The sequence below is a fragment of the Dermacentor andersoni genome, chromosome 7 (genome assembly GCF_023375885.2).
Source record: "Dermacentor andersoni chromosome 7, qqDerAnde1_hic_scaffold, whole genome shotgun sequence".
In the NCBI taxonomy this organism is placed as follows: Eukaryota; Metazoa; Arthropoda; class Arachnida; order Ixodida; family Ixodidae; genus Dermacentor; species Dermacentor andersoni.
This window is the reverse complement of record NC_092820.1, coordinates 84975577-84990766: the sequence shown is the minus strand read 5'-3', so window position 1 is coordinate 84990766 and position 15190 is coordinate 84975577. Positions and strand designations below refer to the sequence as shown.

Below are 15190 nucleotides of genomic sequence, written 5' to 3'. Positions count from 1 at the left end.
ACTCCGCAGCAGACGAATGACTACAAGTCACTGGACGGCAACAAATACTGTGCCAGTAGATGGGTAAAGAGCGTAGCAGCAAAACAGCTTGCATCGCAGCGTGTCAATGTTCCAAGTGAGGTTAGTGGACGCTTTTTCATGTTGTGGCCGAAGTAAATGTTCATTTTTTCCTATGTCACTGCAGTTGCACTCATTTCGTTCCTGTAGACAATGTCTGGTTTCTTTTCCTTTTGTGCGCTACGGTTTCGTTGCTTACGACGGCCGCACGCGGCAGCAATAAAAATGATCCAGCAATAATAAAAACTTCATAAATTGTGAGGACCAGGGAAATGAAGGTAAAATTAAATTAAAGCTAGAGGTGAACGCTGATTTATGGAGGCTACTTCTGTGCTTGCCTGAAACTAGTAATGCACAGGTAAAATCATCCAGCTCCTGTAACATTTTAAGTAAGTTTGTTGATAGTGCAGCATGGAACCAAAAGCCAGCTCTGTTGTTGTATTCAGCAAATTTAAGCTCTCATTTGAAAAAGAGGACTTACTGAAATTTCAATCAACCTTTCACGTCAACCATTTCCAGCGCCTACGAAAGTCACCGCTGAAAATCTGGATTTTGGCCAGTACAGATGGCACTGTTACTACAGCTCATTGCCCTTGCATGGCAGGTGTAGATGAAGCATGTTCGCACGCTGCCGCGACACGTTTCGCCATTGAAACTTCTGTGAGGCTGAGGAACTCTGTGACTTGCCCAGAAAAGAAGAATCAATGGTTGCCACCCCGTATCCGAAATGCTAAATTCAAGAGGCTAATGGAGATCGACATTTGAGCTGCAAGTTTTGCCGACGTTGGTGCGTCTACAAGCGTGCACGTGTGCACGTTGACGGGTGTGGTGAGGATTCCCTCACTGCACCCGTCAGGCACGACTGTCAGCTGAACCAATCAACTGCACCATAGGCAACAAGGTCACAGCACCAAAAGCTACAAAAATGAGTGCTCCGCGGCACTTCGCTTGGCAGCAGCGACGATGTACCTACTGCAACGCTGAGCTCTTGTCTGCCTTTTTTGATCCAGGTTCCTGTTCTCAGCGCATTACTACTATTGCATACAGTTTCACCGTTGCTGCAGCCAAGCATTGTTTCCTTTTTGCATCGTTTATATATATTCTCTGTGTCGCGGATTGTTTCTGTTGATACAGCATGACCAAAAGAGTGGCTAAACGGAAAGGTGAAATAATAGCTAAACTTGTTCAGCTAAAGCAAGAGTTTAAAGATCAACTAAAGCAGTGTCGCAAGACAATGGAAAGGGACATGCGCAATGAGATCCGATAACTGAAGGTAGAACACAAGAATTGTACTCAGAGCATAAAGTTGAGTCACGCCTCAACTGAAGAACTTCAGGCAAAATTAGGAGCTGAAGACTCCGCAAGACAAAAACTAGAAAATGAAAACAAAATACTTTAAGCAAAAGGTGGGCCCTCGAATTCGGGACTGAACAGATTGAAAAGAGGTTTGTGCGCTCAGACTAGTAAGAAACAAGAATATTGAGATACAAGGCGTTGTTAGGTCTGATGATAAAAGTGTACCTAAGATTATTCGAAAAATCGGAGACGCCATCGAAGAAGAAATTATAGAGAGTAACATTGAAGTATGGTCATCTTATTCCAACTCGAGACCCCAAAAAATCGATCATTATGGTACTGTTTAAGTCCCGAACCACGCGTGATGCTACGCTGAAGAAGGCAAGGAAAGCGCGTCTTGCCAAGAAAGACATTGGTATTGATGACTCCCACAAGATATATGTTAATGAGCACCTGTGCCCTACACTAAAGCGGCTGCTTGGAATCGCTATCGGTAGAAAACGTGATCATGAATGGAAATGCGTCTGGTCATAGAATGGCAAGGTTTTCGCGAGACTGTCTGACGACACACGAATCATAAGGACAGATCATAAGGAAGATCTTTCTAAGATCTGCTTAATGTTGCGTTACATCCTGCACCTTCTGTTTAAATGGCATGTCTTGATTTTGCCTTACCGCAAAATGTTCATCTGTCAGATACTACACATACCTCTGTCTTCCATTTCAATTCCCGTTCTCCTGTTGGCAAGGGCGACAGCATTACTTGTTTTCTCAATTAATTTTCGTGTAAGTTTGACGTCATAATATCTGAGACTTGATTTGAAAGCAGCTACGGTGTTGTTCAACTGGAAGGCTGTACCGCATTTTACATGAACCGTCAGAATAGGCGACAAGGTGGTGTGGCCCTTTATGCTATTATAATTGTAATTATGAAATGGTGCCTGAATTTTCATTCATAAGTCATGACTACCAAATACTAACAGTCAAAAACACAGAAACGGTGTTGTCAGTAATATACCGCCCTCCGAACGGCAGTATCGAGAATTTTATGTTATTTTAGCAAGCTTTTGGAAACTGCTTAGTCGAAAATGTTCATTTTGTCTGTGGAGGTGATATTAACATAAATATTTTGAAGGGTAATAAGTATGTGCACAATATAAATAGCCTACTATTTCCATCTTGCGTTACTGATTACTACACCAATCAGCGTTACTCCTTCCACTTTATCTGCCCTCGACCTTCTCATTACAAATATAGATACACCTCTATGTACTACGGGTAAAATTTCTTATTATATTAGTGATCATGGACCTGTTTTTGTAGTGTATTCTGTGAGTAACAAACAACACAACGAATTACTTGTCAACACATTTCTAATGACGCACTAGATTTATTTAGCCAGGCTGTAATCACGCACGCCTGCAATTTAGTGTTATGTAAAAACCAGGTAAACGAAGCATATAACGAGTTTCTTGAAGCTTTTGTGTGCACTTACATTGTGCATTTTCTATTCAGACAGGTCAAACGTTCAAAAAAGATACGAAAACCGTGGATCACGAAAGAGCACGTCAAGCTGATAAAAAGCAAAAACCGCCTTCATGATACGTTTCTGCATTCGAGATCAGAAATCAAACTTAAAGAACTTAAGACAGAGACAAAAATAGACTGAATAAAATACTAAGGCAAGCGACGATAGATTACTATCAACGTGTTATGTTTTCTGAAATGAACAAGAAGCGTCTGGATGCGGTTTCGAAAGTAATAAATTGCGTCTTAGGTCGTGAAACTGAAAGCAAAATACCCAATTCGATAACTGATAATAATTGTGAACTTAGCGGTAAAGCGCTGGCTGACGACTTTATTACTCATATTGTGACCGCAGGCATAGTGCACAGCGGTGAGCCCCGAGTTACTTATTCACTGAATAATAGTACTGCTAATACTATATTTATGGAACCAACAAATGAACATGAGGTGTTTACAACAATAATACATTTAAATAACAGCAAGGCATTAGATATCGATAATTTATAATCAAGCAAACAAAATACGCTTTAGAACACTTGCCCTTCACTCGTGCGTTGGTTCACATATTGAATTTAGCAATAGAGTCGGTAACTTTCCCAGATCGCATGAAAAGAGCTAGAATATAGATGTTATTCAAACACGGTGATGTAAATAATGTCTCCAATTACCGGCCAATATCTGTGCTACCAATTGTTTCCAAAGCACTAGAAAAAATATTTTTTACGCCTAACAAAATTTGTAGACAAACATAACGTTATAAGAAATTCACAATTTCGCTTTAGAAAGGCAAGATCTATGGAGACAGCTCTTTTATCCTTGAAAGAAAGTATTGTGTTAGCTATAGACGGTGGTCGGAATTTCGCCCTCGGGATTTTCATTGACTTCAGCAAGGCGTTTGATTGGCTCAATTATGACATTCTTATATCTAAGCTTTCTATGTATGGAGTTCCCGGCAGTCCCCTCGCCTTGTTGAAGTCATGCATGAAAAATAGGACTTAGTGCGTATGTATCGATAACGTCCAATCTTCGTTCTTGTCAATTAAAAACGGGGTGCAACAAGGGAGTGTTCTGCACCCACTATAATTTAACATACATGTTGTGACTTAGTAAATATTGAAGCTACAGTTGACTTCTTTGAATATGTAGATAACACTTTAGTCTTTACTGGAAAGGATGCGAACGAACTATTTATTAGGTGTACTGTACTGCTACGTAATCAGTCTGAGTGGTCACAGTAAAATGGAATCAGAATTAATCCTGCTAAGACGAAAGCGGTGCTTTTTATTGTCAGAGCAAGAAATAAAAGCTTTAAACTGGAACACTCAATAACTTTAGATAAAAATGTTCAGCTAGTTAACGAACACAAAATACTCGGTATAACATTTTGCTGTTATCTAAATTGGCATGCTCATTTTAATCAACTACATCTTCTGCAATTGCCGGGGTGCTGGCTCGCTGTAGAGCTCTCACGCCGGTAAAAAGCAAGCTACAATTTATAATGCATTGTTTACCTCACAAATCAATTATTGTAGTTTATTAGGGGGACCACCGCACAAACGAACATGAACAAAATAATTACATTAGAAAAGGCGCTCCTCAGGCACATTGCCAATACCAAACCCCTATCGACGACAAAAACTTTGTCATAGAAATACCAAGTTATTTGGGTAGACCGCCCTTACGAATGTTTTATTTTGCAAAGGATGAGTTAGGAAATTGGCTTACATCCATAGCCGCCTTGCAGCGCCATAGAATAGCAGTACATCTAAGAAACCGTGATCCTTTGTATATATCACGTTTTCGCACAGAATACAAATTATAATCCATTAAACACAATCTACCAAAATCCTTAATAATTATCTTGAGACTACTAACTTTTCTCGCACGGAATTGAAGATGTGTTTGTCCACTTGTAAACGTATTTATTTCATCTATATAGATTCTAATTGTATAGTGCTCTTTGAGTTTTTTTCTTAATCTTATCAAATATCTTTGAATGTTGTCTGTTACTGTATCGCAAGAAAATTATCCTGTCAAGAGGCTTATACATGAGAATGTATAAGCCTCTGGGTGGAACTGCTTTTGAATTGTTTTATGTTACAAAGTACTCCCTGTTATCGCCCTGTCATGTACAACAACGTCTCTTGGGTCCAGTCAAGCTGCTTATGACATCTTTTAGTCCAAGACGACCGTTTCTAGTATATACTAGAATAATTATTAAAGTTGAAGTTGAAGTTGAAAATAAAGAACTGGAAAATGTACAACGTTACGAAGAGGAGTTGTGCTGAAGAATCCCCAACTCCACAACCAATCCTAGCTCCAACGAAGGCAGTGATTGAACAGTGTTTTGCAGCGATATCAAAAGCAGGGACCATGCTAGCGCTGTTCATGCTACGTGAAGAATATATCGGACTTTATCAGCCACCACAAAAAAAAGGAACCTGTGGTCCTCCGTAACCATATCTTTTATGAGGCCACCTCGGAGGATCTCTCTGCCCTTGTGCGCTGGGCTGAAGCGTTTTTAAAAAAAATGGTTATAACAGAGATGGTCTGGCATGTGTGTGCCACAACAAAAGAGCAATCTAAATGTGCTCAGTGATTTGCAAACAGAGCAGGCTGGGTAACTGCTTCTGTTATGAAGTGTGTGCGCAGCACAAATCTGAGGCAGCCGTCAAATAATGTAATAATAAAAATATATTACCCTGAGAAAAACAAGTTTTATTCTGCAGCGACAGAAGGGGGATGAAAGCATGAAGGCACCGCCATCTCAGCCTACCAGAAACAAGCAGCGCAACACCACACCAAAAGACACAGAGAAGAGTTAGTGTTTGTTAAGTACAAATCATCACCCCTTCTTGCATCCCCAGATACTCTTTTAATTTGTTCGTTCTGTGGTGAAGGCATTGTTGACGTCAAATGTACCTACTCCCTAGCAGAGTCTCCTATAGAAGCTGCGTTAGGAAGCAAAGATTTCTGCCTGGAGACCAGTACAAACGAATTTCATTTGAAGATAACTCATGGCTACTTTTACCAGGTGCAGACACAACGGGCAATGTGTAGTGCAAAGTATCGTGAATTTGTTGTTTGGACACCTCTTTCTGTGCATATTGAAAGGATATTGGAAGACAATACATTCTTTGATGAAATTTTCGGATCTGCAAAGCAGTATTTCATACATGTTCTCCTATCGAAAATGTTTGCAATGTAATTCACCTGAAAAGATGCACTGGAGGCTGCCAGTAGCTCCCAAAAACCTGTTTGTTGTTACTGTCAAGATTCAAAGACAGGATGAATGGTGGCATGTGACGGGTAACTCTGCGAATACAAATGGTTCCACTACACCTGCATTGACTGAAGTGAGCACCGAAGCAAAAACTCTGGTTTCGTGCAGATTCTTAGCCACTAAAGAAAGCATAGGAGCGTCCCAGAGGCAGTAGTTCAGGTTGTCACTGGACAGAAAGATAATTACGCGCACTATCCATGGATGGAAACAATTTTATTGTAATACCACAAAGGAGGCGCTTTCGAGGCCTTGCCTCGTCGCCCCCTCTCGGGCCCACTGGATTGCCCGCTCTTGTGTCTTGAGGTTGGAGCTGCGCAGAGCGGCGGCCCACTTCGGCGCAAGAGCCTCCGGAGCTACTGCCATTTTAGCTGATATAACAGGACACTCCCACAACATCTTCGAGAGCGGCGCTCTATTTGCCTGACATACCTTGCAAAGAACACTCGTGTATTGCGCGAGGAAAATGTGCCGCAATCGCACCGGACTGGGGAAGGCTTGTGTCTGCAGTTGTCGCCAGACGACTGCCAGGCTACGTTTCAGTTTGTGGTGAGGTGTGGGCAATATCAGCCTGCTTAGCTAGTAATGCTTGCTGACGTCGTTGTATTTGAGTAAGCGTTCTCGCATGTTTTGAACCAGGAGGTCCGAACTCGAAGGGGGGATCTTCAATTCTGCGCGGCGGGTCAGTTGTCACGAAGAGCGATGTGCTCCCTCGTTCATGTTAGGGGGGCCCTCATTGTTAGGGTGGTGACGTGCGCTGGGAACCACATGATCGCGGTGCTGTCGAAGTGCTGTCGACCAGCTTTCCCTAGGATCTGGAGAGCTACGGAGGATGGTCACCATCTTGCCTAAATTTCTGTATGGAATCGTACAAATCCACACTGGGCTCAAGTGAGCGAGTGCTATGTATTTGTGTTTCACACAAGCTTATAGCATGTGTAAAGTAGGTGAGAGTAGAGAAAAAGCATCCCTGTTTCGATACAAAAATGGATGATAAAAGCAAATTAACAAAGCATACAAAATACAAGAAAACATTTTATGCACACTGTAAGCATCAAATCTGCAGGATGAAACTGTGAAATGATAAGGAGTTCCTAGCTTATTTGTCAGACAAGTGCCAAAAATATGGGCTTCTAATGCGCACTTGATTTAATTTATACATGAAGTACTTACTGGCAGCGAATTGCAATTGAATTGTTTGAGGGAAAAATAAAAACATTAGAGCGGTCTCTGAACTGTCAGCGTTAAGTTGTGGCTTCAACTAGATTTCTTTTTATCACTCACGTCATGTGACAATAAAAGGATTTGAAACTGATGTGATTTGTAAGTCTTCTAATTTGTTCTGCACATATTTATGCAATTAAACAAAGTGTGCAAGTAAATATGAAGAAATACCTTCTGCTTGCAGTCAGAATGGCCAAGATTACGGACACAGTTCAAAGAATGCGTGCAAATACTGCCGTCTGCAAACTAACTGGAATTTGTAGCAAACTTACCCACATGATTTTCGATTAGCAGGAACGACAGATTGGCAAAAATTAGTCAGTGCATAGCACACGAAGACAGGTTTGTCGAATGGAGTGAACTGGTGTCCCGGTTTGCGAGTCGCATACTCTAGTGGCCAGACCGACTTCATTAAAACATACTTGTTCCTAATCAGGCCAATTAACCTTTCTATATGTATCATAACATAGGCAAGATTCCTTGTTGTCTCTACAGCTATTGCCGAGAGTTGTCTTTTGCCCTTTGTGAACGCAGGCACGTGCAACCTTGCACATTACAGGCCTACAGTGTCCGCAATGTCGAAGCCTCGATCAGCCAACACCATGTCCCCTTGTGACAAATGGACAAGAATGCCACTGAATTTGGTAACGTGCCTGTCAGGGGTCCTTTCTCCGCAGCCCTCAGAAACAAAAGTGATCACCCCCGGGGGACATATTCCTATGAGGTACTTGCCTGTGTTACTGCACTTATACTGAGACCAAGTCTAACTCCTTGGCATCAGAGATCACGGCCGCTCAAGTTTGATCTCAAAGCAACCTAGTATTACAGCTACCCTTTCTCCGAAAGAATCGAAAAAGGCCTGTTGCATTGTCCTCATTACAGCATGCCTTGACAGGGTCATGCTATTAGGCGCTGAAGTTTAACAATTGCAACATGCAGCCATGTGTCGAATATTCGAGTTACAGTGGATTCAGACACACTGAAACGGCAAGCAAGGTCTTCTATTGGCAGATTCAACTTCAGCTTCATCAAATGCATCTGCTGTGTAAAAGCAGTTGTCTGCTTCATTAGCCAGTGTGCGTTTCCCGGGGAAACGGAATGAGTCATCGTATATTGGCGCGAAAGCGCTTGCGTTCAACCTTAAACAACATACGAGACCTACCAGTGGAGATGACGGCACGTTCTAGGCCGCCTTATTGTTATCTCGTGAAACGCAAGTGACTCAGCCCGACTCGGTTGGCTGAAAAACAGCCAAATATCACCGATAGCGTTGCGTGCGCCATAGGTATCCGGTTGCGCCACGCAAGCGCCGGTGCTGCTATCTGTTGTTCACTTCGCTGCTCACCCGCATGTCGTGAGGAAATTTCATGACGCCGCCTAGCGAACATTCCTTTTCACAAATTAAAAAGCCGCTCTTATCATAACCTATGATGATGTCAAAACTAATTGTTCTTGAGTACAATACAAACACAACAGTGATAAGTGCAAAAACATCGCAGGTTTGTAATGTTCCACAAATGTGATTTCAAATAAACGTGTTTTTAAAGAAGTATGCTCGCCCAAATCTCAAATGCCAACACCACCTTAGCGCGAACAAAAGGTTAGCGAACAAAAGCTCTGCGCGGCCGCACACAACGGGGAAAATGCGGCGATACGCATGCCTCTTCAACGCCATTGCATATGGTCGCTCATCAGCACAATTCGCGCGGCTCGTTGCACCACGAATTATGACGGAAAATCCCTGCAATGTGACCGAGCGCGAGTCACGTAACGTCAAATTGATGTTTACCAAACGACCCTTCATCCTCCTGCCGTGTCGCTCCTCCCGGCACATTCCTTGAGCCAATCAGCAAGCTGGCATGGTAGCTATCATGGACCACCACCACATATTCGCGAAATTACAAATGCATTGGGCAGGCTACCACTCATTTGTTACCTACCACTCACTTTGTTTTTAAAGCGCAAAACTAGCAATAGAGCTGCCAAAGATCAGAGAAAAATATTATTCGATAAAATTTGCAGCACCACGTCACGTTTCGTCATCTCGATGAAAAGAAATTGCATTTGGCAACATTTCTGTTTCCCGGCACAAATTTCAAGCCACGTGATCTCTCGACAGCAAATTAGATAGTCAACATGGCGCATAATGGTGGCCATGCAGCTGGCATGCCTGTCGACAATAGAGCCCCTCTAAGGTTAAAACTACCTCTAAAATGATTCCTCAGCGACAAAGTTGGCAGAGCGCTGTTTTAAACGTTCCGAATGTGCTCGACAATGTTACATGGCATTTGCGAATTTTTCTAATGCGCAGACAAACCCAATCAGCCCGTAAGCCTGGAGTTGCCAGTGCCCCATCGATAGGCGGGCAACGGGGCAGTTTCCCACTATTCCTAACAATGCTAAGTTTCGTTCAGCACATTATTGCATCTTGAGTGCGTATACATTACTTTGACTTGGTGAGTTTTCGCGGTTTTTGTAATATCGCGTGACAGACAGGAGTATTGCACGCAGCCCATAAACCTTTGACTAATAGCCTAGGGCTCATTACAGAAAGGATGTAGGATAGTAAAAACTAGCTTGGCCTTTGTTCCGCCGAATAAAACTTAATTGTCCTTTACACGTCATGTCAGACTCGGAGTTTTCACAGATTTCGGAACAGGCACGCAAAGTGGGGGTAGGCCGAATAATGTTTCACCGATCATAGAGGGCTCGCGGCAGAAAAAGAATAGAAACAGATGGGAATTGCTTTACATTATTTAGCGCCCCAAATTTTATCGTGTTTTGTTGGAGGAAGTACACACCCACACATCAGTTTTGATTGGTTTGGCTGGTGAAAAAATAAGAAATGAGTGTTAACTCTATCCTCTTTTAGCTGACGTTTAACATGTCTTACCTGCGAGATTGTCGAAAAGCCACAACGCAATAACAACAACCACAACGCGATCATCGCTCCTGAATCCACGAGAGTTCAGAAGCTGCTAGCTTGAATGGAAGATCCTGTGAGTGATTTTGGACAGTTTTTTAGCATGACACACCTTGAAACGATGTTTGTTCCTCGTCGGCTTACTAAACAATATACACAAAGAACAGCTGTTTTATTTTCTGCCACATTTTGTATTATATACTAGAAAGCGACAGCGACCTTCTTTCCAAAATTAGCACTGTGGCTAGCACTGTGGGCATGGACCCCAAACTAAGCAAGTTTTGGACTTGCTGAAAGCGCGTTTTTCACCAAGTCCAATGGAAATGGGACAAGTGCGCTCGTGTGAAGATTACCAGCATCGTTTCATTGTTTTGTTTTTTTAGAGTTCGTGCAATAGTGCAACTGTGGGACAAACTATGAACCATCAAATGCAGTTGGAGAAAACCAGATAATTAAGAAATATTGTTCACAAAAACACGCAAAAATTTCTCCAATGCTAGTGATTGCTTTCTCCGTCATGACTGCACCAAACGTCACACCGCTTTCCTAAAACTTGATAATGACCTATAAGTCATAAGAGCGCATTTTCTACGCTGGCCATTTATCGGATCACGCTATGTATAATTTCTCCTTTTTATTTATTTTATTTGTTTATTTGCCATGTATAATATCTAAGCCATGTATAATTTTTTCTTCATTCTAAACCGCTAACGTTGCGTAAAGGAAGAAGATTAACCACTCTGCATACGTTGAAGACAATTTGTCTTCTTATGGTACACATGTGAATTAAGCTTCGGTAGCTGCAGAGTTGCTTGGGAAAGTGGGGTAACTGGTTGGACGAGTTATTGACTCGAGTGGAGATTACTTTCAAGAACATTAAGTGCTTTTTGCGGAATTATTACCTTTTTACACCAAGTACAACACTTACACCAAGGACAAACACAGGGAAAATTACTTGTGCTTAATAAATGAAATAAAAAACGATAACTTAATGGAATTCTTGATGAATGGTAAACTTCAAGCGCAGAAAGTCATTATCAGATCTAAATTAGAGTTTCCATCCGTTGTGTGAGCTACCCACGCTAAAAATATATATACAGCGCTTAGAACGGCTGCAAAGGGAAGCAATCAGATTTATATTTATGAATAATAAAGGTGGGATTCTCCAACTAAGCTGATGCTTGCGAATAACATCCCCACATTACTGTACGCAGAAAGATCAGTGGACTAAAATTCTTCTGCCTGGAAAAATAAATATATCTGTACCCTCGTATTTAAAGCCCATTATAAGAAGACCAACGCGTAGCACTCAAAACATTCCCTACAACCAATTTTTGCCAATACAGAGGCATTTAAACATAGTTTTTCTCCGCGCACCAGTTTCGGATTGAAACAGTCTAACCTGAATTTATTTGTGAGGCCTAAAGGTTTGACGAAGCCCTGGAACTGCATTTGTTTTATGAAATATCAACCCAGAAAAACTATTGTAGTGCTTCTCATGCAAGTACTGTTGCAAATTATTTAGGTACTATTCTTCTGTTTTGTGTGTGTTCAATACCGTCCTAGTGAAACCACTCCATTCCACACCTGCTTGGCCCACGTTAGCCTGCAGTATTGTGAGATAAATATATAAATAAATAAATACATATATAAATAAAGAAAGAAAGAAAGAAATATATAAATAAGTAATTTAAATAAATCAACATGGATGAAAAAAACAGGTTGCCGCAGATGGGGAACAACCCCACAACCTGCGCATTTCGCGTGCGGTGCTTTACCAATTTAGCCACCGCGGCGCTGTTTCCCCACCCACTTTCTTGAGTATTTATGTTTCCCTGTAGAACCCTGGGAGTATTAGCCAGTGCCACCACTCACAGGTCTTTCCTCACCTGCGGCAAGTTTTTTATTCATCCACTTTCATGTCTTATAATTTATTGATTCTTGATTTCATTTATTAGGCATAAGTAATATCCCCCGTGTTTTCCTTGATGTCAGTATTTGTCAGCTTATTATGATATGACTATTAAAATGCGAGCCCCTAGGTTAACTCCCGTTCTTCTACTATATATATATATATATATATATATATATATATATATATATATATATATATATGTTCTCGACTTGACCATGTAGTTTCCACAAGTAAGTTGCTCAGGAACTGCATTTACACCGTAATATCCCAACTTTGTAAAACCCTTCGTTTCCCTGTAAAAGCGCCTATGGTGTTCGGCTGCTAAGCACGAGGCCCCGGGATGAAATCCCGGAGACGGCGGCCGCATATCAATGGGTCTGCAAGGGGAAAATATCTGTGTACACAGATTAGGTGCATGTTAAAGAACTCCAGGAGGTTAAAATTTCCGGAATCCCCCACTACGGCGCGCCTCATAATCAGAATGTAATTTCTGGCCCGTAAAACACCACAATGTGGTATACTATAAAAGCGCAGGCTACACTTTGACGAAGCGTAAGATGCAAAGAAAGTATTTCGTGCAACATGCGAAATGCTCACCATTATTTCGGTAAAAGAAAATTACGAATACGGCACATTTATCTTCAGGGTCCTGATATACAATTTTTTCGTTGAAGAAATACTGCCAGCCTGTATATGGAAGAAAGTATAAATAATTCTATCGTTGACGTTCCTTCGGGAAAGTCGCGTTTTAAAGACAAATTCAAGGACGCCCTTTCGCAGTACCTCTTTGAAACTACAGTAAAAATACGTGAAAGCAGTGAACAATTGGCCTTTTGCTGCCAATGAATTCTGATATATGCAATCAAAATAAGTTATGGTGGAATATTGTCCTAGAGCAGATACAGGCGGACTAAACACGTGATGTGCAGAGTAATAGACGAAATGTTAGGCACATTTTTGAGTGGTCACAAAAACATTTACGAGGCGCTTAGATCACGCGAGGAAAGCAAGAGTTTCCTTAATCAACTCTATCTTGCACAAAAGGTCAAATAATGTGCACACGCACCACGAATTCGAGACTTCTCTGGAACAAGAACTTACAGCAGACGGATGAAGTGCCTGCTTAGGAGCTTAGGCATTTCTTAACAGGTCTAGTTTTCTACGACAGTCGAGTGTTTCCTGGATCTGGTAGCAATGTGGTTGACACGTAATCTCCCCCTTCCTGTTCAAAATTACCAGAAGTGCGAGAAAAAAGAAAAGCCTGCGAGAAAAGCGATCCTAGAGATAATTTCATTGTCGATTAACATGCGCCGCCATGCCAGCCTGTTACAAAAAAGAATTTGTAGAGTTCTTGCTGAATGAAGTAAGGGTAACGTGGTCAATAAATGCGGAGTGCATGCGTGTTTTGTGCCATGCATACTAATCCGCTGGAGCAGCACTCATTCTATTGTTACTAGCTGAAAACGGGCCCCTTATCTTCCATGAGATAGCAGCACTGAAATTCTTTCCGTAAGATTGTCCATAGTGAGAAATTGAAAATACCAGGATATAAATGCGGGGGAGAAGCCTTTAAATGTTGCTAACATATCTCTGCAGACATCCTACAGTATACAAAATGGGCACTGACTCTATTTCCTGTCAGTGTACATAGTTATACAATGCCGATAGCAATGTTAGCCGAGGGATCTTACCCAGCATGACGGCTAACTAGCACTCACTCGAGAACTATGCCGAAACTTTGGAGGTTGTCCCTAAATATTGTAGTCGGGAGATCGTCGGCGCTTGGCAGTAGGTCACATGGTAGGAATACCTACTAAGGAATATCTAAGAAAGAAATATTTGGAAAGAAATGTCCTCTAGAAACCTTGAGGCTGCTCGAGGTAATTGGAACGCAGTTCGGGTACAGCTAAGGTGTTCCAATTATTTCGTCCACATTTGTACAGTCCCGAGCTATTAAGACGTGATAATTGGAGCATGCGGCTGCCATGATATGTTTGAGTCATCGGTAGGGGCTGGGAGCACTGAACAAATACATTGTCGTACACGATGAAAGCGAGGACCTTTGTAACGCCTTATGAATGCATTTGGTCCTCCCGCGATCGCCAACTGCTTTCTAATGGCGCAAGAAGCGCCGGCAGCCATGCAGTCCAATTATCTGGTTTCAGTAGTTGAGCACTCTACTTACAAAGCCCTACGACACATAAACAATGACGCCTGCATCCATCATAGACAAGAAGAATTTCTTCCGATGAATAATACGCGCCAGACTGCTAACAGTAGTGTGCCTACGTTTGGCCTCAATGTTTTGATCATAGATTTTTGAGTGATCTGCAAACAATACTGGCCTAAATTTGCCAGAAAGAATGAAAGGATATGAGCCAGTTCATTTACCTGGTAAGTGAACTTGCATAGTGTTGAAAATAATGCTTGGGTAGGAGAATAGAAATTGGCCTTGAAAAGTGACTGATGTCCTATGCAGGCGAAAAAATTCAAGCAAGGCAATTAGATTACAGCACGCTCATGATATCGCTGGTTGATATATTATAATTTGTATTTCGCAAACGCGGGCAACATCGTACCAAGCAAGAGAGAACAAGCGCATTCTTCATCTTTTTCCTGTCGTCGCTCTGGTGTTGTGATTAGCGCAATACAGACTGCAAGGCTAAGATTGTTTAGAAAAACTGTGCCGTCCAAAGACGCATCTCTATTGGAGATAATAAATTAGAAGAATAAGAAGATCAGTTTCACATTCACTTGTCCGCATTAGCGTAAATAAAGAACGCGTCCGATGTGTTCGATGTAAGCCATACTGTATTCACTGGAAAACATGTATAAGTAGATTAACGCTTCTTATTGTGGCACTCACAAATTATTTTACTAGTTCATATAAATCATATCTTTTCGTACGCCGTGAAGTGCTTTGATTTATTTGTTTTAATTTCGTTTAGAAGAAAGTTCTTCTATTTCC

The 15190-nt window shown here is 41.6% G+C and overlaps 1 protein-coding gene across 5 annotated transcripts in view; it reads right to left on the bottom strand.

Moving 5' to 3' along the window:
- The window catches only part of LOC126534790 (uncharacterized), a 123837-nt gene that overhangs the window by 48307 nt on the left and 60340 nt on the right, over nt 1-15190 (bottom strand). For 3 of the 5 annotated variants that reach the window (XM_072289238.1, XM_072289239.1, XM_072289240.1), the window contains 2 exons: nt 14614-14693; nt 12820-12909 (listed from right to left, as the gene is read on the bottom strand). The exons of 1 other annotated variant lie outside the window; for it this stretch is intronic. In XM_072289238.1, coding sequence (XP_072145339.1) covers nt 12820-12909; nt 14614-14693 — 170 coding nt within the window. The remainder of the gene's footprint in view (nt 1-12819; nt 12910-14613; nt 14694-15190) is intronic. One more of the 5 variants, XM_072289241.1, reaches the window with a different exon arrangement.